We start from the raw sequence: 26,152 nt of genomic DNA on the forward strand, positions 1-26,152 counted from the left end.
CTGTAAAGAGAATTTTGAATAGGAGTTTGTGAAAATCTTCCAAATGTTAAATCAAGATCTTCAGCACAATTTGAATACATAGTATAGACCAAATCATAGTATTTGATTTGACTAGAATATGAATCAGTCTAAGGACTGGACTACAAACTCTACTATAGCTTTCTCTAGATAATATTTTATTTATTATTGTACCTTCGATAAGTTATTGGGATCAAAACCAGCCTGAAATAGTTCCGCTTGTAAATACAAACGTTGCTGCAAATTTTCCGAACTCTCCAGAAAGGCGTTTATAAATCTATTAAGAAAAAGTTTCTTTAAGTTAAGTTTTCTTTTAATTTTTTTAAAATTTTCCATAAAAACTTACTTAACACCCACTGCTTGCAGTTCTCCCGATCCTCCACCACTATTCAGCATACCCATTAATAAACGAAAACGTACCGGTTCACTGCATCTTAAACGCAAAGTAGACATTGCCTCTGAGACGGCAGTATGACCAGCCATGGCTAGTTTTTGATTACCATGACCAAATGTATGTTTATCACAAGCATTAGCCATTAATTGCATGGCCAAGATGCGAGCCCTTATACCTTGACCAGTGGCTGAAGAGGCTAAAGGCATTAGGCCCACAGGAGTGGTACCCAAACGTGAGGTAGCCTCCAGAGAACGTGAGCAGCATATATTCAAACATTGTCTAGTGAATTTTAACGAATAAGAACTATAATATTTCGGAAGGGGGGTGTTTAAGGTTATACTCACAAGCAAGCTAATTCATCTAGAAGGGCACGTCTTTGATAGCTTTGTGAATTTCGGGGCATGGTGCCGGTATTGTTAATCATATTTAAGGGAGCATTAACGGCCTGTGATAGTTGTATGGAACGTAAAACCTCTAATAACAAACTAACGCCATCCGAGGGTGAGGCCACAAATTCTTGAACAAAACTGTAAAAATAGTTTAGATAGAAAAGATTTTTTAAATTCTCTAGCAAATTCAAACAAACCTGGGAAATGATACTCTTAAATCGGCTCTTAGTTTGGTTAACAAATCTGTTATGGTGGCAAATTGACGTAAAGACATTTCACTTTCATTAGCTTCGGGTGCTATGATGGGACTTCTGTTAAAAGAAAAGAAAAAGTTCATCGGATCTGTTAACCTTGAGGGGGCTGTTTGTTTAACTTACTTGTATTCCGAATGTTTGTGTGGTAATGTAGCCGATTTATAATTCTCTTCTGGTATATCGGAACCATCATATATTGACTTGGGATTGGGTCCACTTTGTCTTTTGCCAAATTTCTTTAAAGCCACTACATAATCTTCGGGATTATAAACAGGAGGTCGTTGATTTTCCTAAATAAAGAAAAATATAATTTTAACTAATGGCAATATAGCAATGAAATAAGGACCCATTTTTTCAAATCCCCAAATTTTGTTTTGTTTTAAGAAACGTTTAAATCTGGTAACTCTTAGCAACATGTGAAGCATGTTGAATTTCTTTATTAATGTTGTACTATTGGGTTGTTGTGTTTACTATTTCATTAAAGGTGATTTGTTGGGGGGTGAATATAAAAGTGGTGAGTTTTTCCATTATACAGAGTTGCTTTTGAAAAGGTGGTGTTTTCATTTTCAAGGTGTAAATGTTAGTGGGATATTTGCTTAAATAACAAACTTATTCCTATTTCATGCAAGTCCCGTATTGTCTAGTGGTTAGGATATCCGGCTCTCACCCGGAAGGCCCGGGTTCGATTCCCGGTACGGGAAATTTTTGTTTTATTTTATTCTACACTTACCTTACTATATTGTGTCTGAGACCAACTTGTATCCGATGTTGTTGACATTTTATATGAAGCCATTGAACCATTGATACTGCTGCTGCCACAATTACTACGTTGTGTAATCGATGATGTAGTACCACCAACCTGACCATTACCTACAACTCCTACACTGCCACCGCCACCACCACCACTATGCACCCCCGATTGTGTATTATTGTGTGGCGTTAATTTGGGTGATGTTTGACAAACGCTTGGAGCCATTTGATAACTATGGGAAATCGATGAAAATTCACTGCAAAACAAAAAAGAGAAACATATTAAGAAAAATTATCATTAGTTAATGTTTTTCTTTTTAAAGACAAACAAAATTTATGTTAAAAGTTCATTAATTTAGTCATAATTCAAATTAGTAGCTAAATACATATTTTAAACATTTAACGGTTAGTAACTAAACATCTTTATTATGTCTCTCTTATCAAAATCTTCCAGGTGTTAAAGTTTCCTACCATTTAAATGGTAAATTTATGTTTAAATTACAACGATTTTCTTTGTTCATTAACAATTATTAGAAAAAGTGGGTGTGTGTTTCTATTTCGAGGTGTTGTTGTGCGACTGTAATTGTAAAAATGACAAGGTATTAAAGAATAATATTTATGATTTTTGTAGCTTTTCCAAAGGGGTTAGATAGACTTTTTACTAAGTTGGTATTGAAAGTTATAGAAATGTTTAAGGTTTACTTAGACAGATATAGAAAATAATGAAATCATGGGAATATGTTTTGCAGTTTTTCTCTCTCGCGTAATGAATAGACTTGAATAGACCAAAACACACTGACTACTATTCGACCAACATCTAAGGCCTTTTACTATATAACAGTTCAGTCTTTAGATAGTTCACACTACAAAATACAATAAGTAGCGGCTATATACAAAGGTATATAGCCGCTATTGCGCTAGACTGTAAACTAGACTAAATTCCAGACTACAGACGTGACTATAGACTAGGCTATATACTCGATTTTAGACTAGGCTATAGACTTTATACTAGACTAGACTTTAAACTATACTATAGACTAGAGTATACTATATAGGCGACAATGCTCTACACTGTAGACTAGATAATATAGTAGACTGTAGAGTATAATATAAACTAGACTATAGACTAGACTTTAGTCTCTTCAACATCTATATGAAGAGACTACATGAAGACAATAATTCATACAGACTATAGTCTAGAATATGCAAAGACTATGGTTAGATTGTAGACTATATTTTAGTCAAGACTATAGGCTAGACTATTGCCCAGAATATAGACCAGATCATAGCAGACTATATATAGTTCAGACTATAGAGAAACTATAGTCCTGATTACAGACAGACAATAGTTTAGATTATATAGAGAAAGTATAGTCCTTATTAGAGGCAACCTATAGTTCAGAATAGACTATATTAAGACTATAGTCCACATTATAGACAGACTAGAGTCCCGAATGTTGACAAAACTATAGATATACAATAGTCACGACTATAAATTGACTTTTATGCCAGACTATATACTGACTTTAGTCCAGACTATATATTGACTAAAGTCCAGACTATAGGCAGACTATAGCCAAGACTATAAGCGGACTATAGTCCAGACTATATAGAGTCTATAGTTCAGACTATGGAGAGTCTATAGTTCAGACTATGGAGGGTCTATAGTTCAGACTACGCGGGTCTATAGTCCAGACTATAGAGGAACTATAGTCCAGACTATAGACGGACTATAATCGAGACTATAGAGAGTCTATAGTTCAGACTATGGAGGGTCTATAGTTCAGACTATGGAGGATATATAGTTCAGACTATGGAGGGTCTGTAGTCCAGACTATAGAGGGACTATAGTCCGCATTATAGACTACTACAGCCTGGTTTAGTCTATATACCTAACGATAGCCCATTTCATACACTATAACCATAATCCAGAAACTAAGTTTTCATACATTTAAATACATGCCACTTAACAGTTATTTTCTTCGGTGTCCTATAACTTACCTGAGTTTTTTGTATAATTTTTCCAACATCTTTTTAACAAAACGTAATTGTTTTAAACAAATTAACTATGATAAATATGTTATTTATTTGGCTTTAAGCCATTAAATTAAGAAAAAAAAAACAGAAATTAAGTATTTTTCTAATTGGTTAAACATAGACACACAAAAAAAAGGTTAATAACCAACACCAAATAATACGGGAGGAAAACTACTGGCCTGGCGCTTAAAAACACTAAAAATAAGTGGGTTTTTGCACATGGATGCTTGGATGAACATCATCTCTCAATGAATATATGTTTTATGTATGTATGTATGTGTATGATTATGGCGGGCAATAACACATGGAATAAAGGAGAAAAACTTGTTTTCAAGTTATAAACCAGACACACTTTTAGGATTTTTTTATTTTTACTCATAAACAAATTATATCTTTATGTCAAAAGTTTTGTAGAGCCAAATAATTTTTTAACTTGTTTAAATTGATTTTTATTTATATTTTGTTTGAAATTTAAAAATTAGCCGGTATAGTTTTTAAGCGAAACCCTGCTGTTGGCCTGTTAACACGAAAACTGAACTGAACTTTTCTGTTTAATACAATTTTTTTTTTTTGGAAAAGTTTCTTAATAAAAAACTTTGTTAAATTTCACTTTCACTGCGTAAAATAAAAAAAACACGACATTTTGATTTGTTTATAAAGATGTGTTGCTGCTGATGATGTTGCTTTTGCTTGGCCTTTTGTCTAATTTTATTTATATTTTTATATTACAATGAAATTGTCCATCGCTTTTTTTTTTGTCTTCAGCAACTTCTTGAAATTTTTTGTTAAACCGTTAATATCTTTTAACACATTTTAAGTGGCCGTATTAACGGGGTTTCCATTTAGTTGCTTCATCTTCAATAGTTGTTGCTTCTAATGCAAATCACAATAATTCAATTTTGTTATTGTTGTTGTTGCTGTTGCTGTAACAGAAACAATAGTTTTTCAATATCAAAACATTTGATTTGTTATTCGAGATAAATGTTTTGTTTGTGTTTTGCGTTTTGTTAGAGCAAAAGATATGCTGGAAGCAACAGCTCGATCGATCGATCGACCAGTCATTTCAGCCATATACAAAAGAAATACGTATGTATGTAGTATGTATATATGTAAATACTGACTGTGGTATTCATGTCATATTCTCTTTATTTGCGGTTCTTTTGTTACTGACATATCTTCATCTACCATTCATTGATACATTGATACATTCTTCTTTTTACATGTAGTGTTTTTCTTTTCAGTTTGTATGCGCGCTATTGTTGGTTTAGGTATGTTGCAAACCAGGTTTGTTACAATTATATGAAAAGGCCCACACATTTTGTAAGATTAAAAGATCGTTTAACTAAATCCATCTTTTGTTGAATGCAATTTTCAAGGTTTTCTTAAAAGTAAAAACCTTGAAAATTTTTACTTGTAATTGAAAAAATAACTTTTAAACTTTAAGTCATTGTCATAGCACCCACCGGGCTGTGTGAAGAATAGACTATAGTATAAAGTGTAGTACAGACTATAAACTAGACTTTAGACTAGAGTAAAGTTTAAAATATAGACTGGACTAAAGCCCATACTGTAGACTAGACTGTAGAATATGCTATAGTTTAGACAATAGACTAGACTAAAATCCAGATTTTATCGTTCAGATCGTTCTAGACCATTAACTAGACGATAGTACAAAGTAAAGACTAGACTATAGTCGATGGTATAAACTAGACTATAGACTGGACTATATTCTAGACAATAGTTCAGACTATAGACTAAACTATAATATATAGACTGTAGTTCCTGCTATAGACTTGAATATAGTTCAGACTTTAGAGAGACTTTAGTTTAGACTATGGACGGACTATAACCCAGATTATAGACGGACTATAGTCTAGACAATAGACGGACTATAGTCCAGACTATGGACAAACTATAGTCCAGACTATGGACGGACTATAGACTAGAGTATAGTCGAGACTATAGATGGGCTATCGTCGAGACAATAGGCGGACTATAGTCGATACTATAAACGGACTATAGTCGAGACTATAGTCGATACTATAGTCGATACTATAGTCGATACTATAAACGGAATATAGTCGAGACTATAGACGGACTATAGACGGACTATAGTCGAGACTATAGACGGACTATAGTCGAGACTATAGTCGAGACTATAGACGGACTATAGTCGAGACTATAGACGGACTATAGTCGAGACTATAGACGGACTATAGTCGAGACTGTAGACGGACTATAGTCGAGACTGTAGACGGACTATAGTCGAGACCTAGACGGACTATAGTCCTATAGACTTTATATAATCTAGACTTTAGACTAGAGTATAGTACAGAATATAGACTAGACTAAAGCCCAGACTGCAGACTAGACTGGTGTTCAGGCTGTAGACGATACTACGTTTTAGACAATATACTAGATTATGTCGTTCAGATTATATATAGTCTAGACCATAAACTAGACGATAGTACAAAGTATACACTAGACTATAGTATATTGTATAAACTAGACTTTAGTCCATAATAAAGACTAGAGTAGAGTCAGACTCAAATTCCTATAATCCAGAGTATAGACTGTGACTCTTGGGCGAAATCTAAATTTACTCGCCATTGGTTAGCAATACCAGATCTTAGACAGACAATACGTTTCATTACACTGTCAATGGTAAAATCCCAAAAGCTACTAGAGCTGAATAAAAGCAATCTCAGAGTACTATCGGTATTACTTACTGGTCCTTCAACGAATCTATGCAGAGTTTGTGGCTAACAAGAGGAAAACTGAGAACCTGCTCAACATTAGTGAGTTGCAGAGCTAAGCTCTTGGTTGCTGCCAAAAAACATCTCTAACCTCTCACCCTATTAAACCAGTTACCTTCATGCGAACTAAAACTGCAACGGGCTGCAAAAAAGATCCACATATAGGTCGTAGTGCTTTGTGTACCTTCAATACAATCTAATAGACTAATACAGATAAAAATAGTGCATTTAATAGACTCTACTGCAGATCAGGCTAGACTGTACGCTGGTGTATAGTTTAGATTGTGCTTTGACCAATATTATAGTTAAGACTTTATGATGGGCTCTTCTCATGACTATAGTTCAGACTATGAAATCCAGACAATAATCCAAACTATAGATAATTCTACAGTCCAGTCCAGTCTATAGAATATAGTCCCGACTATATACTGAACTTAAGTCAAGATTACATTCTAGACTATACTCCAGATTATATACTAGACTTAAAACTAGAATATACTAAAGTCCAGAGTAAACACTAATCCAGATGCAAATTATACTAGAGTCCATACGATAGACTTTAATCTGTAGATCAGACACATATATTAAAAAAAATCCAAATATGGTGTATAGTACAAAAAATTCGTTTAATTTGAAAGAAATCAACAAAATTTGTATCGAACATTTACTACAACATATAAATTCTTTTATCAAACCACTACCATCATCAACAACACATCACTATTGTCGTCATACATTTTTATTTATATTTAATTTCTGTTGCACATACATTTTTTTCCAAGTCGTTTCTAGCATGTTAATTATTTTGTTGTTTTTGCTTTTTACACATTTTAATAATTTTTTTTTACATTTTTTCCACTACATTTTTCTTGATGATTTTCATTAAACATTTGTTTAATTCAAGACCTTTTATTCAGGCGCATTAATTTCATGGTATTTCAAACTTGTGCATAATTGACAGGTGGTAGGTATGTTGTCAAGCTTCAAAATAAAAATTCTTTTTTTAATTTTTCAATTTTATTAAAGTTTTTCCATGATTTCTTAATAAAATATTACCAGAATATTTTATTGTCTTTATAGATAATACTTCTTTAAATTTATGTAATATTAATCATTTAGAACTTTTTTTTAATTCGTTAGAAAATGCGTAAAGCAATTATGGTTGAGTTATGTGTTTGGAATAAATTTTTTAATTAAATTTTTAAGAAATATTTCATAATAATCAAATATGTTATATTAAGTGGAAAACAAAGTGTTATGGTGGGAAAACTTAAAAATTATTGCTTAAACTATATTTAAAGCAAAACTTCTTAACATTTTAAAGTTTGAACTTTGACCTTAGTACGAAATTTTAATTTTAAACTAGATAGTTAAACACCTCAGACAAAAACTGTATCGGTACTGTACAGTAACAGTAGTCGATAGCCTTTTTAGAAAACATCTCTCCTAACTAACAAATTTAGTAAACTTGACTTTTTTAGCCTTTTTCGTTACCCATTAGTCTTCCATAGGGTTAATATTTATATCTTTCTTAAATACTATATTTTCAATAAACATTATTATTTTCAATTATAGTTTGTCTTTGACCTTTAAATGTTATTTTTTCTTATTTTATTCAATGATTTTAAAAAAGATAGTGACTAGATTCAGACGATAAGTGAAAAGGTGTTCATGATTAATGATTGAGTGACTAAAGGCAGTGAAGGTGGTATTGAAACATTCATTCAAAACATTCAAAACAACAACAAACATAACAAATCAGTTTAATGTCAGCTCAAATAGTGTGCGGCTTGAAATCAGGGGTTCTCTAACAAAGGAGCAGATTATAAACTGTGGCTAAGCTCAGACCTAAGTCAAGACAACAAACATGACTATAGGCCGTATTATAAACTAGACTATTGTCAATATATTTAGACAACAAAATAAACTATAGACTAGATTATAAACTAGACTAAAGACTAGACTAAAGACTATGCTATAGACTAGAATATAGACTAGACTATAGACTAGAGTATAAACTACACTATAGACAAGACAATAGCCATAAATATAGGCTATACTATAGTCCAGACTATAGACTATACTATCGTGCTAACATAGGTTAAACTATAATCCGGACTATTAACTACACTAATGTCAATAATCCAGACTGTAGTAGACTAGAGTATGGTTTAAACTATAGAGCAGATTATAGACTTGACTGCAGTACAGGTTATATGCTATAGGCCTAGACTTTAGCCCTGTCTATAGACAAAACTATAGTCTTGACTATAGACTAGACTATATTCCTTTTAGTAGGCTATAATCCGGACTTTTGACTAATCTTCAGACAGGACTATAAACTATATACTAGAGAATGGTTCAGACTATAGCGCAGAGTATTAAGAGGAGACTATTGCCCTGACTACAGACTATATTCCTTGATTAGACTAATTATTGACTAAACTCAGTCCGGACTATAAGCTAGAGTATGGTTTAGGTTAACGTGCAGATTAAAGGCTAGATTGCAGTACAGGCTATGTGCTATTGTCCAAATAATAGACTACATTATACTTAGTACCAATTGAAGACTACACTAAAGTCTCGACTATAGACTAGTCTATGGTTCTAACTTTTATCTAGTCTAGAAAATTGACTAGATAAAAGTATAGGTTAGAGACTAGACTATAGTCTTGACCATATACTAGACTATAGTCCTGACTATAGGGAAGACTATACTAACACTTAAAGTATTGGTTCTGGACTAGATTATAGTCCTGGTCACAGACTTGACTAAGTCCTGACCATAGACTATACTATATTCCTTACTGTAGACAATACTATAGTCCTTACTATAAACTAAACAATATCAGGCCATAGACTATATCAATATATCAAGCAGAGACTAACAATAGTTATTGGTAAAAGCTTTCTAAAATTAACTAAGTTGCATATTTAAACAAAAGATTGGGAATCTCTATTCTTATTTAAGATGTGCATTCATTGAGTCAATAATTATGTTTTTATTTATAATAATATAGTGTGAATAAATTAAAGTAAAAGAGCGCTACCTGTCTTATATTGAACTTTTTTCTTTTGAATAAAAAACGAAGGAAACATATACATAAATAATTGTTGCTAAAAGAAATAGTAAAATATAAAAGAAAATAAGATCAATTATATATTTTTTTGTACTAAAATATATATACTTATAGTAGTATATCTGCAGAGGACGTATTATACATAATTTAAGTTTTTTACCTCTGCATTCGTAAAAACATTCATCAATATTTGGCCATAATCATGAGAATCATCAGAATTGGCGACTTGCAATATGTATTGTATTAGATTATCTTTAGATCTTTTGGACAATAAATTTGTTCAGGTAATTATTATCCGATTTAAAAAATTTTTAAAACAAAGATAACGACAATTTGTGTATTAAAAAGAATTAAAAAATGTTTTAACTTAATCTCCCCGACGGGGAATTGAACCCCGGTCTCCCGCGTGACAGGCGGGGATACTGACCACTATACTATCGAGGATGTTGGAATGGGAAGTAAATATCAAGCACAAGTACCTTTACAAATAGAACCAAGAATAGAATATAGAATAAGTAATTGATATAAGACAAAAAATTTTCCCATACCGGGAATCGAACCCGGGCCTTCTGGGTGAAAGCCAGATATCCTAGCCACTAGACCATATGGGAGGATATCTACTTTGCGACAAATTAACTATAACAACTAGTTTAGCACATGTACTTCAATATCTGAACAATACAGAAAAGGTCTTCAGAACAAAGGCCTCATTCACATTCTATCTTAAGAAAAATTTTCTTTAAAAAAAAATTATTTATAAAATATTTTTTTAAAAAAATAAAATACAAATTTATTTTAAATGTTCCCAACCATATAAATTAATTTTTCATATTATCATATACATAATAAAAATTTATTATTTTAGAACCTACTTGGCCTTTGTCTGCGTTTTGTTTGTCTTATATCTATGTTTTACATTATGTATTTACAAGATACAAGTACTTGTATCATTTGTATCTTTACGTTTCAGTGCTTTTGTGTATAATTTCCTTTTCATGTAGGTGCATTTTTTCCTGACAATCTAACAAGTAACACGACGATGGCAATCGTCTTCGGTTCGTTTTGTAAGAGGGGTGTTTTAAAAGGAAGTGTTAAATTATTAGTGTGTAAAATATTCCAGTCTGGACAATAGACTGATCTATAGTCTGGACTATAGTCTACTAATCGATAGTCTGGACTACAGTCTACTAATCGATAGTCTAGACTATAGACTGATCTTTATTCTGGACTATAGACTGATCTATAGTCTGGACTATAAACTGATCTATAGTCTGGACTATAAACTTATCTATAGTCTGGACATTAGACTAATCTATATTCTGGACTATAGACTGATCTATACTCTGGACTATAGACTGATCTATACTTTGGACTATAGACTGATCTATTGTCTGGTCTATAGACTGATCTATAATCTGAACTATAGACAGATTTATACTCTGGTCTATAGACTGATCTAAAGTTTGGACAATAGACTGATCTATAGTCTGGAAAATAGACTGATCTATAGTCTGGACAATATACTGATCTATACTCTGGACTACAGTCTTCTAATCGATAATCTGGACTATAGATTGATGTATAGCGTGGACTATATACTGATGTAGAGTATGGACTCTAAACTATAGACCGATCTGTAGTCTGCTTATAGACTGATCTATATTCTGTTTATATACTGATCTGTATTCTGTTTATAGACTGATTTATATTCTTTTTATACTGATCTATATTCTGTTTATAGACTGATCTATAGTCTGAACTATAGACTGATCTATAGTCTGGACTATAGATTGATCTGTAGTCTGAACTATAGACTGATCTATAGTCTGGACTATAGACTGATCTATAGTCTGGACTATAGACTGATCTATAGTCTGGACTATAGACTGATCTATAGTCTGGACTATAGACTGATCTATAGTCTGGACTATAGACTGATATATAGTCTGGACTATAGGCTGATCTGTAGTCTGGACTATAGGCTGATCTGTAGTCTGGACTATAGACTGATCTATAGTCTGGACTATAGACTGATCTATAGTCTGGACTATAGACTGATCCATAGTCTGGACTATAGACTGATCTATAGTCTGGACTATAGACTGATCTATAGTCTGGACTATAGATTGATCTATAGTCTGGACTGTAAACTGATCTATAGTTAGGACTATAGACTGATCTTTAATCTAGGCTTTTATCACGTTTACTCTTCTCTAGTTCACAGTCTGCTATAATATAAAATATGGAGTAAGGTCTAGTCTTAAATCTGAACTAAAGTCTTTCCTCTAGTTAGATTAATATTGAAAAAAAAACTTATTAAAAACTTCTCCCTATAGACCACCCTATATTAATAAACTCTAATAACCCGACTGCTAAGTAATTTTTCATCATCATTACATAAACTATTGCTTGTGAACCTGTTGCCTGTTCTTTATGCGCAAAAAACGAAAACATTACCTGAGCATAATCTATATTAACTAAATGATGACTATTCATGGCTAGTTACTAACGATTTCCTTAAGTACTGGTCACGCCATGAAATGTTCTAGAAAGAAACTGACAAATGCAGTTCTTAAACCATATTCTTGTGTATTTAAAGAAAAGTCAACAGGAAGTTCTCAAGCAAAATGGGGGAAAATTAAATATTGTTGTATTATAATTAAATACAAATTTCTCAGACTATTTAGTTTTTCTCTTTACATACATATTTCTTACAAAACCAGGAATATTTAAACAAAGTTTTTTTTTCACAGAAATAAATATTAACATTGTATTTGGAAAACCTTTTAATAATGTTTTATGCTCTCGTGTTTTTTCTTCCCATTTCAATACAATTTATGTATTTTTAAAAGTTTTTCATTTAGTTTTTTTCAATTTTTTTCTACATATTTTACAAATAATGTAAATTTATTCTAAAGAGTATTTAGCTGACAAAAAAAGTGTGAAATATTTTCTTTTCATTTGAGGCTTTTTTCTCTTGACAAAGCAAAACAAAGGAATTTAGTACTTGTACTAAATAATATTTTCTTCCAACTCCGCCTTATCTTCTTAAAGACTCTAGACTATCTAACAGACCTCTAATGTAGCGGAAATGTTGTTGTGTATGTGTGTGTGTGTGTCTATGTATGTTTGCAGTTGTTTGTTGCTAATGTCATTAAAAATGACAAATGACTTTTGACAGCTACTGCTGCGTGACAGATAAGTGACATTTTGCCAATGTTGTTTCATTGTCTTTTATTCCGTCTATTGTTTTTCATTTCTTCTTCATTAGAAATGTGTTTACAGATAAGCTAAATGTTAGACTATTTTCTTGGCATAAATTTATTTCTTACTGACGACTGCATTAGTTATTTTTAACAAAAATTTTTTCTCAGTCTTTAAGCTGATTTATAAAATGAGATAAAACAATTAAGAAAGTCTTTTGTATGTTAATTTTTTTCTTAGCTTTTCTTAAGATAAAATATTAAATGGAGTTTAAAGTTTTAAGATAAAAAAGTGCAAAACTTTTATGAAGAAGTGTTAACTTTTGTGTTGACGAGGGAAAACTAAAATTGTTGTCAATCGCATGATTTTTGTTTTAATGAGCGACTTTTTTATAGACTGAACTACAGTTTGTGTTATAGTCTATAGTCTAGTCTATAGTCTAGTCTATAGTCTAGTCTATAGTCTAGTCTATAGTCTAGTCTATAGTCTAGTCTATAGTCTAGTCTATAGTCTAGTCTATAGTCTAGTCTATAGTCTAGTCTATAGTCTAGTCTATAGTCTAGTCTATAGTCTAGTCTATATTCTAGTCTATAGTCTAGTCTATAGTCTAGTCTATATTCTAGTCTATAGTCTAGTCTATAGTCTAGTCTATAGTCCGGTCTATAGTCTAGTCTATAGTCTAGTCTCCCCTTTTCTCTGGGAACTTTTTTCTTCATTGAATTGAAGTTCTTCCTTTTAACAAAATTCTCACCATTTTCAGAAAACAAAACGTAAATTTTATGTAAAAACGTTATTTTTTTCATCAACATTTAAAATTAAACACGAGCCTTTTATTTATTCCAAGTTACGGTTGGTTTATTTTTTCACAAGAATTAAATTTATAAAAAAAATCAACATGTAGTCTGGATATAGAGACAAAAAAAAAAGAACATTTTTATGCAGAAACTTAACTGACAGCTAACAACATGTCAAAAATCACTGAAGTTTAAAAAACAAACGCAAGTAAATAATAATAATGAATATTATAAAGTATAGAAGAAAATATATATGTACAAATGTGCATAAATAAATACATACAGGGGAAAAAGGGGTTCTTTTTGTAAAACATCTATATAACTTAAAGTTCTTAACATTTTAACAAATACATAGTTTTTTTAAGTCATGCTTTAAAGATTTTTTTATTCATTGAAAAAAGTTTCCAAAGACGGGCTTAGAAAAAAAAAACACAGCTAAAGACAGAAAGAACTAACTATACGCTTGCATAAGCATTTGACGTTTAAGCCAATATCAATGACAACTGAATGAAAGCTGTTCATTACAAATGTAACTCTCGCTGTGGATCTCTTAACCAAAAGGAATGGAACAATAGAATTAGTTCCATAAAAATGCATTTACATGAGTTTTACATGTTTTTTTATACAATTTTTTCAAAGTGTTTTTAAACAATACAATAAAAAAAACAGCAAAAAGAAAAAAACCGCATAAAAATTTGAGATTCTTTTGGCATCCATAACAACAACATCGGGCAGCAGCTCCCATCAGCACCTTCAACTGAACAATAGAATTATTAACAACAAAAGATTACTTCGGTGATTCTAAGAATTTTAGATTCTTTCTCAAGTAAATTCTATAGTACGATATATTTTTTTTATTTAGTAGTAATATCACGAATTGTAATTTTTTTTTCTTTGTAATCACTATTACTATTTAGTTGGTATGAATTTCAAAATCATTTATTTTTGTCAGTGGGCGTTACTTTTGAAATTCAATATTTTACAAATCAGAACATAGTACAAGTGTTACTTACTACACAGCGATATTCTATTTTAATTTATGCAAATTCGCTTGTTAAAATGTTAAATAGAATTTTGTGTTCTCTTATAAAAGAGAAGAAATCAATAACTTAAAGTGCTAAATTCTAATTACATCGGAAAGTAGGTGAATAAAAGTTATGCCAGATTTGTTTGAACGATAATGAAAATTTATGATTTTAATTTAAATAAATTTATTTGCATCATGTTTATTAAATGTATTATTCCATTGAGAAATAATTGAGAATTTGATTCTGTCACTCGGTTATAAATAGATTTATAAAGTAACTATTTGTAATTAAATTAGCTTCTGGTTTATAAAGATAAATTAGAGTTCATATTGATTTTAGGATTTTTTCTTTTGATTTTTTAGTGAAATGTTGAATTTTTAGTGAAATAGTGAATTTTAAGTGAAAGTGAAATTTATATGTGAAAATTTTAATTAATAGTGAAAAAGTGTTTTTTTAGTGAAAAAGTGATTTTTTTGGGAAATAGTGAATTTTTAGTGAAATAGTGAATTTTTAGTGAAAGTGAAATTTATATGTGAAAATTTTAATTAACAGTGAAAAAGTGATTTTTTAGTGAAATAGTGAATTTTAAGTGAAAGTGAAATTTATATGTGAAAATTTTAATTAATAGTGAAAAAGTGATTTTTTAGTGAAATAGTGAATTTTTAGTGAAATAGTGAATTTTTAGTGAAATAGTGAATTTTTAGTGAAATAGTGAATTTTTAGTGAAATAGTGAATTTTCAGTGAAAGTGAAATTTATATGTGAAAATTTTAATTAACAGTGAAAAAGTGATTTTTTAGTGAAATAGTGAATTTTTAGTGAAATAGTGAATTTTAAGTGAAAGTGAAATTTATATGTGAAAATTTTAATTAATAGTGAAAAAGTGAATTTTGGGTGAAAATATAAAAATTTAGTGAAAAAAATTTTTTTTCACGTAATATTTATGATTTTTAGTGAATTGTCGAACTTTTAGTGAAATAGCGAATTTTAAGTGAAAATTAAATTTATTTGTGAAAACTTGAATTAAAAGTGAAAAAGTGAATTTTCGGTGAAAATATGAACATTTAGTGAAAAAGTGAATTTTTAAGTGAAAATATAAATATTTAGTGAAAATGTGAATTAGAGTTTTTATTGATTTTAGAAAACAAAATTCACAGTAATAATTATGATTTTTAGTGAAATATCGAATTTTAAGTGAAAATTTAATTTATTTTTGAAAATTTGAATTAAAAGTGAACTTTTAGTGAAAATATGTATATAAAGTGAAAAAAGTGATTTTTTTTGGGAAAATATTAACATTTAGTGAAAGTGTGAATAAAAGTTTTTATTGATATTAGAAAAATAATTTTTATAATTTTTCGTGAAATAGTGAATTTTTAGTGAAATAGCGAATTTTAAGCTAAAATTAAATTTATTTGTGAAAACTTGAATTAAAAGTGAAAAAGTGAATTTTTTAGTGAATATATGAACATTTAGTGAAAAAGTGAATTTTTAAGTGGAAATATGAATATTTAGTGAAAATGTGAATGTTTGTGAAAAAAGTGAATTTTAGTCAAAAAAGTCAAATTAGTGAAAATTTTTATTTTTGTGATATATTTTGTAAAAAAAGTGAATTTTTAGTGATAATATAAACATTTAGTGAAATTGTGAAATTTTGTCAAAATTTTAATTTTAATCAAAAAAGTGAATTATTAGTGAAAATGTTTTATTTTTATAATATTAAGTGAAAAAAGTCAATATTTGGTCATTAGTTTCATTTCTCAGTGAAACAGTAAACTCTAAGTAAAATGTTAAAGTTTTAGTGAATTTATAGTGAAAATGTGAAAAATGATTTTTAATGAAAAAGTGAATTTATAGTGAAAATGTTAATCAAATGTGCATATTTAGTGAAATGTATATTTTCTAGTGAATTGTACATTTTTAGTGAAATGTACGTTTTAAGTGAAATTTATATTTTTAGTGAAATGTACACTTTTAGTGAAATGTGCATTTTCTAGTGAAATGTACATTTTTAGCGAAATGTACATTTTTAGTGAAATGTGCATACTTAGCGAAGTGTACATTTTTAGAGAAACGTACATTTTTAGTGAAATGTACATATTTAGTGAAATGTACATATTTGATGAAATGTACATATTTGGTGAAATGTATGTATTTAAGCTAAATGTAAATTTTTAGTGAAATAGTCAATTTTTATGAATTTATAGTGAAAAAAGTAAATTCCTTATAAAAAGTGGAATGTGAGTTTTAAGTGAAAATGTGAATTTATAGTAAAAAAGTAGATTTTTAATAAAGAAAGTGAATTTATAGTGTCAAATTTAAATTTTTTAGTGACAATTTGAACTTTTAATGAAATATAAGTTTTTAGTGAAAATGTGAATTCCTAACGAAAAGTGAAAATTTGAGTTTTTAGTAAAAGAGTGAATTTATAGTGAAAAAGTAAAATTCTTAATAAAAAGTGAAATGTAAGTTTTTAGTGGAAATGTGAATTTTTTTTTAGTGAAAATTAAATTTTTAGTGAAATTTTCAATAAGTGAATTTATAGAGAAAATTGTGAATTTTTAGTGAAAATGTAAATTTTTAACGATAAATGTGAACTTTTAGAGAAAAGGTAAATTTTTAACTAAAAGTTTGAAATTTTTGTGTGAAATGTGAAAAAGTGAATTCATAGTGAAATTAAGAATAGTTTTTTTTCATTTTATTTATAATCATAAGAATCATCTCTGCGTGGGATAGAGAAATGTTCTAGTTGCTGTTAGCACTTTGTCATTCACTAAACATATGCCCGGCTAGCTCAGTCGGTAGAGCATGAGACTCTTAATCTCAGGGTCGTGGGTTCGAGCCCCACGTTGGGCGCAGCAACTTTTTTTTTCATTTTTCCAATATTGATAATTTTATTTTATTAATTAATAACAAGATCTTTATAGAAATCTATATAAGGTCCTACGACTGCCAATTTGAACTGATAAACCTTAATAACGAAGGAGTTCAATCACTGTTAACATTTACAAATTACTTTTTAAATATTATTGTTTAACGATAAAAACGGATTCCCTAGAAATTATTTAAATGGCCAAGACCACTTGTGTGGTCAATATATTTTGATTGTATTGCAAAATGGATTATATAAATAAATAAAATTTAACCATAAAAAGTCTTAAGTGTGGAGAGAAATTAAAATTGTTAAAATTTTTCTATTGCCACTAATCGGCAGCTAAATACATAATTTATTACATTTTAAATAATACGATTGTGTTTCTTATATAAACCATTCATTAAGAAAAAACACAATGACAAAGTTTTTAATGTTTAATTGTTTAACACTTTAACATAATATTTTTCCGAGGCAAAATCCCCTACAATATGTTAAAAATTTTGTTGTTTTTTTATTTTGTTGCTGCCACAAATATTTCACTGCCAAAAAAGGGGAAATGACTGTTGCATGGTACTATTTTGCAATTTTTCCCATAATAATTTAAATTTTTTTTATTGGTATTTTAATATACAAATGTGCAGGTATTGCAACAGTTGCATGGATGTTAGCATGGAGTCTTTGGGTAAGACCTGTAAAACCCTGTATGTTTATATCTCTGTTTGGTTCAGACATGGACTTTTTTAAAACTAATTTTCGAACTACTACTAGACTATAGACTAAACTATAGACTAGACTATAGACTAGACTATAGACTAGACTATAGACTAGACTATAGACTAGACTATAGACAAGACTATAGACTAGACTATAGACTAGACTATAGACTAGACTATAGACTAGACTATAGACTAGACTATAGACTAGACTAATAGACTAGACTGTAGACTAGACTATAGACTAAACTATAGACTAAAGTAAGGACTAGACTATATTCTAGGCTTTACTATAAACTAGAGTGGAGACTAAACCAGAGATTATACTATAGACTACACATCACACTGGACTACAGTCTAGAATACAGAATAGGCCATAGACTAGGCTAGACTATAGAGTGGTCTAGACTATAGTTTAAGCTATAGACTAGACTTGCCTAGACTACAGACTAAACAAAAACTTTACCATAATCAAGGCTGGTGATTGGACTAGTCTGTAGACTAGACTATTAACTAGACAATAAACTAAACTATAGACTAAATTACAGGGTAGACTATGGAACATTTATACTCAAATAAATTTTGAATAAATGAAGGAAAAAAGTTTTTAATTAAAAAAATTAAAAAAAATCAATTCTAATCTCCCCGACGGGGAATTGAACCCCGGTCTCCCGCGTGACAGGCGGGGATACTGACCACTATACTATCGAGGATGTTGAGAGATGGAAGCCAAACAGTGCTTAAATACTTAACTATGCAACAGTTCAGAATAATTTTTATTCTATGTTTGAAACTACCCCTTTTAAAATTGTTTTAGTGTGACAGAGACAAAGCTATGAAAAAAATGAATTGAAAAGAAAGGAACTATTAATAAAGTCGCAACAGTGTTGACTGTTGTTAGGTTTTTACAATTTTAAAATTTACATTTCAGAGTTTAAAAAAGCTTATTTAAAAAATCAAAAGAAATTGATATCGCTCTTCAATAGCTTTGTTCTTACAAACGATTCTAGTTCTATGGTCCTTAACGGCTAAGATCTTTAGACAAAATCCATAGCAAAACTTTGTAACTATCAACAAATTTTATTATTTTATAGCAATTAATTAAAATTGCCCTCTAATGCTTTAAGCATTATTCAATCACAATTGAACACAATTAATTACTTTAATTACCATTTCTTTATATTTATTTTAATCATTATTAATGGGTCTATATGAACCATTTATGGTTCATTGATTCAATTTCGCCTCGTTTTGCCGGTTTCATAATCAATTAAACTTTATATTAAAAAAAGATAATTAAATTTTTTGTTTAGTTACACTAAACTAAAGAAAAACTAACAAAAAAATTACAAACTAACTAAACAAAACTTATTTTAGAGGCAAAAGAAATTACACTTTCCTATAATATGTTATAGACTATAGTGTGCTACTAACATGGCTCTGGAGCAGAGCATGACAACATTAGTTGCTGCACACAACTCACCTACAAACATAGTAGCAATCTTAGAGGACCAGTTTGTTTTTTTTTCTACAGACAGATTTATTGTGTGACCAGTAGTAAGTAGTAGTGGCAGCAGTTATGCGTAGTAGGTACCGATCAGGTCTGTTGCCTGAAAAACTTTGATGTATTGATTCATAAAATTGTGGTTGTGCAAAAAAAAAAACAAAAATGTTATAATGTAATGATGTTGCTGCTGCTGATAACGCTAATGTTGTTGTTGTTTGACATGTTGCAATATTATATAGCCAATGCATACACTTAAAATGCCTGCCTGCCTGGTTTTTTCGCTTTTCTCATTGACAAAATGTGTTTTCGTTTTTCTTCATCATTTCATTTCAATATTATTATTATTATTGTCGACTGTCATTCCACTCATCATCATCCACCAAATGATAAATTTCACTTTTCATTCCGAATTGGTGTTGTCTTATATGAATTTATGTCGAAATATTGTATATTTTTGTTTGGATGTAAGAAAAAAAAATCAACTCGTACAACATAAATATTGTTGCAACAACTGCCCCGCCAACAATGAATATTGCTTTTTACTCCTTATAACAATAATAAGATTGTAATGAGGCGACAATAATAATATAGACCACATCAGGGATGGAAAAATACCTCTAAACTATAGTCTAGTCTATAGTCTAGTCTATAGTCTAGTCTATAGGCAAGTCTATAGTCTAGTCTATAGTCTAGTCTATAATCTAGTCTATAGTCTAGTCTATAGTCTAGTCTATAGTCTAGTCTACAGTCTACAGTCTATAGTCTAGTCTATAGTCTAGTCTACAGTCTATAGTCTAGTCTATAGTCTAGTCTACAGTCTATAGTCTAGTCTATAGTCTAGTCTATAGTCTAGTCTATAGTCTAGTCTATAGTCTTTTGATTTTTTAAATAAGCTTTTTAAACTCTGAAATGTAATTTTAAAATTGTAAAAACCTAACAACAGTCAACACTGTTGCGACTTTATTAATAGTTCCTTTCTTTTCAATTCATTTTTTTCATAGCTTTGTCTCTGTCACACTAAAACAATTTTAAAGGGGTAGTTTCAAACATAGAATAAAAATTATTCTGAACTGTTGCATAGTTAAGTATTTAAGCACTGTTTTGGCTTCCATCTCTCAACATCCTCGATAGTATAGTGGTCAGTATCCCCGCCTGTCACGCGGGAGACCGGGGTTCATTCCCCGTCGGGGAGATTAGAATTGATTTTTTTTAATTTTTTTAATTAAAAACTTTTTTCCTTCATTATTCAAATTTATTTGAGTATAAATGTTCCATAGTCTACCCTGTAATTTAGTCTATAGTTTAGTTTATTGTCTAGTTAATAGTCTAGTCTACAGACTAGTCCAATCACCAGCCTTGATTATGGTAAAGTTTTTGTTTAGTCTGTAGTCTAGGCAAGTCTAGTCTATAGCTTAAACTATAGTCTAGACCACTCTATAGTCTAGCCTAGTCTATGGCTATTCTGTATTCTAGACTGTAGTCCAGTGTGATGTGTAGTCTATAGTATAATCTCTGGTTTAGTCTCCACTCTAGTTTATAGTAAAGCCTAGAATATAGTCTAGTCCTTACTTTAGTCTATAGTTTAGTCTATAGTCTAGTCTACAGTCTAGTCTATTAGTCTAGTCTATAGTCTAGTCTATAGTCTAGTCTATAGTCTAGTCTATAGTCTAGTCTATAGTCTAGTCTATAGTCTAGTCTATAGTCTAGTCTATAGTCTAGTCAATAGTCTAGTCTATAGTCTAGTCTATAGTCTAGTCTATAGTCTAGTCTATAGTCTAGTCTATAGTCTAGTCTATAGTCTAGTCTATAGTCTAGTCTATAGTCTAGTCTATAGTCTAGTCTATAGTCTAGTCTATAGTCTAGTCTATAGTCTAGTCTATAGTCTAGTCTATAGTCTAGTCTATAGTCTAGTCTATAGTCTAGTCTATAGTCTAGTCTATAGTCTAGTCTATAGTCTAGTCTATAGTCTAGTCTATAGTTAGTCTATAGTCTAGTCTATAGTCTAGTCTATAGTCTAGTCTATAGTCTAGTCTATAGTCTAGTCTATAGTCTAGTCTATAGTCTAGTCTATAGTCTAGTCTATAGTCTAGTCTAGTCTATAGTCTAGTCTATAGTCTAGTCTATAGTCTAGTCTATAGTCTAGTCTATAGTCTAGTCTATAGTCTAGTCTATAGTCTAGTCTATAGTCTAGTCTATAGTCTAGTCTATAGTCTAGTCTATAGTTGTCTATAGTCTAGTCTATAGTCTAGTCTATAGTCTAGTCTATAGTCTAGTCTATAGTCTAGTCTATAGTCTAGTCTTTAGTCTAGTCTATAGTCTAGTCTATAGTCTAGTCTATAGTCTAGTCTATAGTCTAGTCTATAGTCTAGTCTATAGTCTAGTCTATAGTCTAGTCTATAGTCTAGTCTATAGTCTAGTCTATAGTCTAGTCTATAGTCTAGTCTATAGTCTAGTCTATAGTCTAGTCTATAGTCTAGTCTATAGTCTAGTCTATAGTCTAGTCTATAGTCTAGTCTATAGTCTAGTCTATAGTCTAGTCTATAGTCTAGTCTATAGTCTAGTCTATAGTGTAGTCTATAGTCTAGTCTATAGTCTAGTCTATAGTCTTGTCTATAGTCTAGTCTATAGTCTAGTTTATAGTCTAGTCTATAGTCTAGTCTATAGCCTAGTCTATAGTCTAGTTTATAGTCTAGTCTATAGTCTAGTCTATAGCCTAGTCTGTAATCTAGTCTATAATCTAGTCTATGGTCTAGTCTATAGTGTAGTCTATAGTCTTGTCTATACTTTCTTATGTTTAAAAATCTGGTACTTTTGCTATTATTTATTGCAATAATTTTAAACATAACACAAAGGAAATTACCCTTGTTATTCTGTGGTTTACTATGTAGAGTAAAATTAAACTTATTCATATATGAATAATGAACAAAATATATATAAATATGTAGTTATATATATATAGCAGACAACACTAGATTATTCAAATCAGTTTCAGTTATCAATTGTATAGCAGCACATAAAGTTCATAAACATGAAATTCAATAATTTCTGCTTAGTAATCCTTTTGCTATCCTTGGCTAATATCTCGTTGGCCAAGACTTTTTCGCGCTGCTCTTTGGCCAGGGCAATGTACGCTCTAGGTATACCGAAATCAGAATTGGCTCGTTGGACTTGCATTGCTGAACATGAATCAAAATATCGCACCGACATTATTGGTCCTGCCAATTCGGATGGTTCACACGATTATGGGATTTTCCAAATTAATGATCGTTATTGGTGTCAACCGAATGGTGGTCATGCCTCTAAGAATAATTGTCATGTTAACTGTAATTCTCTCCTCACCGATAATATTAAAGATTCGGTTATGTGTGCAGAAAAGATTAAGAGTATACAGGGTTGGAAAGCCTGGAGTGTTTGGAAATATTGTAGTGGTAATTTACCTAGTATTAATGATTGTTTTTAAGATGAGTTTTTGAAATAAAATGTTATGATTTTTAATAAGATTGTGTTTTTTGTGTGATTTGAAGAGAATAGTTTTAAGAAAGATTGCTCTGGAATATACAAATTCATAAATTCTATTAGTCGAAAGCTTTCGGTTAGAGATGTCAATCTAATACAAATTCTTGATTACACAAGAATCGAATAGTTTTTATTTCCATTAAAATTTTAAGTTTGATTTTAAGAAATCTAAAAACAATTATTAACGCTGGGCAAATTGCCACTACAAAAACGCCAAACAGACAGGCACCCCAACCTGCTGCCTTAATATCTGCTGAACACAATTCATTGAGGGTCTAATGTCATCACCTAATAAAGCATTACAATTGATACGACATCCATTCGAAGACCAACGTCCACTGGCCGGTTGACACCAATATCGATCGTTTATTTGAAAAATGCCATAATCACGGCTGCCATCGGAATTGGGGGTCCTACAAAAAGGTGCGATAACTCGATTCACGTTCAGCTATACAAGCCCAACGTGCCAATTGATCCCAAGGTACACCTATATTACGCATGGCCCGTACCAAAGAACAGCGATTATATGTTATGGCTGAAGAGGAACTGATCGTGCTAATACAGCAATAACTGCTAAGAAGATTTTCATGTTGGGGTTTCTCTTGGGAAACGATTTAAAAACTGTGACGGGTTATTGCCCTAGAGTTTAATTTTATAGAAAAATTTCATAATTTAATAATTGTTATATCTTTGTTTGTTTAAATACATCTGTTAATTAAAAAGTATTATCCGATATCTGTTATTATATTATAAGTTAATGTTAAATATTGTTTTAAACTAATATTTGTATGAAATTTATGAAACATGTTCATTATTCCATGGATTTAGTTAACACGAGCAGTACTCGAGACCTAGTTATAACTTCACAGAAACACAAGAATACATGTTTTTCTTTTAACTGTTTTATTTTATTAAATATTCATTCATAGTTTATTTAACTTTTAAATTTAACGATTCACTTCAACTTAAACAATCTGCGTGGAATATAAGGTAAATCACCTTCACATTTACTTAAAGAAGGCCAAGCCGACCATCCCTGCTGAACTAGAACTGAACTAGAACTGAACTAGAACTGAACTAGAACTGAACTAGAACTGAACTAGAACTGAACTAGAACTGAACTAGAACTGAACTAGAACAGAACTAGTACTAAACTTGAAATGATCTAGAAATGAATTAGAAAAATAATTATGAGAAACGTGTGTTTTTTTAACAATTTAATTTTCAGTCAGACGATAATCCGAATCGCCTGATTAATGATATTATTTATTACTTATCTTATTGTTAAAATATGTTTTAAAAAGTTAAAAATAGTTTTGTTTTCATTTCAACCACTTCAGTAATTTTTGAAAAATTGTTTTTAGACATTTCGATTTTGATAATAAAATAAAAAAAAACAGTAAAAGCTCTACTAGTAGAATGTTATTATTAATTTCAGAAAGTAATTCTTAAGAGAATTCCACTACTTTATATAGTTCAAAAAAAGTATTTTAAAATTGCATATTCCTTTGATTAAACGTGTTATTTAATCAAATGTGAACGCACCTTGTATAACATTTTTTTTAAATATTTGACGTAATACTTTAATGAAGAAATATTTCGATTATTTTTGCTAAGCACTCTTTAAATGCAATACTTTATGCAATAATTTAAGTTCAATGCCTAAATTGAATTTGGTTTTTCTTTTGTTTTGTTTTCAAAACCCACAATACTGAAAACAAAAACTGAATAATTAGTATAACTATTACTCATTTCTTCTTCACAATCAAGCTTAAAATTGCGTGTTTAAGTGTTTATTTTCAAATTTTACTCGCTTCTCTTAAGTATTTGTTAATGATTTGGCTATTGTTTTAAGGAAAATTGTTTGAAATTAAAAAATAAAAATTCCCACAATTTAAAGAAAAAAAGTTTTTTTTTTTTTGTTTCGAAAACTATTTTTTTTTTTGTTATTTTTTCAAACAAATGCGTAAAAGTTTAAAAAATTTTTCTTTGTTTTATATGAATGAATTTTTAGTTCAACTTGCAGATTTCTATGCTGGTATAAACAATTAAAGTTCATAATGTTTAACATTGTGTTAATTACTTGACTGCATGAACAAACCAGATTAATGTCTAAATGGTAAAAATTATGAAAAATAAGAAATAACAAGTATAAACAGGTATTATGTATGCATGACGTAAATTTTGTCAAAAAAAAAAAAAAACGATTTTTAAAAATAGCAAAAATTGTACTTGAGTTTGAAGTGCTATTGTTTAAAACTGCAAGATATATATATTTCAATTATGAAGAGGTACTTAAAAAGTTCTTAAACTTCGATTTGTAAAAGCAGCCATTTTTAATAGAAATATGCAGACATTTTGTTGTATATTTAATGCTATTTGCTATATAGTTAATGCTATATGCTATATATAGTCTACACTGCAGATCTATAGTTTAAAGCTTAAACTAAAGTTTGATATATAATCTAGACCATAGTTTGTTGACTGATCTTTTGTCGATCTATAATAAAGTCTATCTATAATAAAGTCATAGTCCATAATAAAGTCATAGTCCATACTTGGATTTGTAGTCTAGACAATAGTTTGTTCTAAAGCATAGGTCTGATTAATAGCCTGAGCTATAGATTAATATATAGGTTAATTTAAACATTTATAATTGGTCCTATATTTAAGTATATTTAGTGTCGACTACAGCAAAAGAATAGAGTTTGATGTAATGTCTAAAGTGGATTTATAGTTTGAGCGACATTTGGATCTACATCCTAAACTATATAGCCTACAGTCAATACTATAAATAAACCTACAAACTTGATCTTCATTCTTTAAATGAACATTTGA

At 30.0% G+C, this 26,152-nt stretch overlaps 3 protein-coding genes, 5 non-coding genes and 1 pseudogene across 8 annotated transcripts in view; 4 read left to right on the plus strand and 5 right to left on the minus strand.

Moving 5' to 3' along the window:
* Window positions 1-26,152, plus strand: part of LOC124420985 — a 139,494-nt gene that overhangs the window by 67,967 nt on the left and 45,375 nt on the right. The gene's annotated exons all lie outside the window — the stretch shown is intronic.
* LOC111678295 overlaps window positions 1-26,152 on the minus strand; it is a 124,105-nt gene that overhangs the window by 2,080 nt on the left and 95,873 nt on the right. Inside the window, exons 4-9 of the mRNA XM_046955605.1 lie at window positions 1,786-2,062; window positions 1,179-1,345; window positions 999-1,112; window positions 757-939; window positions 365-691; window positions 193-295 (exon numbers count right to left, since the gene is read on the minus strand). Coding sequence (XP_046811561.1) covers window positions 193-295; window positions 365-691; window positions 757-939; window positions 999-1,112; window positions 1,179-1,345; window positions 1,786-2,062 — 1,171 coding nt within the window. The remainder of the gene's footprint in view (window positions 1-192; window positions 296-364; window positions 692-756; window positions 940-998; window positions 1,113-1,178; window positions 1,346-1,785; window positions 2,063-26,152) is intronic.
* Trnae-cuc lies at window positions 1,685-1,756 on the plus strand. The gene has a single exon. It is a non-coding gene; the product is annotated as a tRNA-Glu (tRNA).
* On the minus strand, window positions 10,051-10,122 carry Trnad-guc. Its single transcript has one exon. It is a non-coding gene; the product is annotated as a tRNA-Asp (tRNA).
* Window positions 10,218-10,289, minus strand: Trnae-uuc. The gene has a single exon. It is a non-coding gene; the product is annotated as a tRNA-Glu (tRNA).
* Trnak-cuu lies at window positions 17,487-17,559 on the plus strand. The gene has a single exon. It is a non-coding gene; the product is annotated as a tRNA-Lys (tRNA).
* On the minus strand, window positions 18,933-19,004 carry Trnad-guc. The gene has a single exon. It is a non-coding gene; the product is annotated as a tRNA-Asp (tRNA).
* LOC124420988 (lysozyme 1-like) lies at window positions 22,765-23,293 on the plus strand. Its single transcript, XM_046955615.1, has one exon. It carries the CDS (start codon window positions 22,827-22,829, stop codon window positions 23,256-23,258), a length of 432 nt encoding a protein of 143 aa, XP_046811571.1. The 5' UTR covers window positions 22,765-22,826; the 3' UTR covers window positions 23,259-23,293.
* Window positions 23,392-23,903, minus strand: LOC111678305 (annotated as a pseudogene).

This window comes from Lucilia cuprina, chromosome 6 (assembly GCF_022045245.1).
Source record: "Lucilia cuprina isolate Lc7/37 chromosome 6, ASM2204524v1, whole genome shotgun sequence".
Taxonomy (NCBI): domain Eukaryota; kingdom Metazoa; phylum Arthropoda; class Insecta; order Diptera; family Calliphoridae; genus Lucilia; species Lucilia cuprina.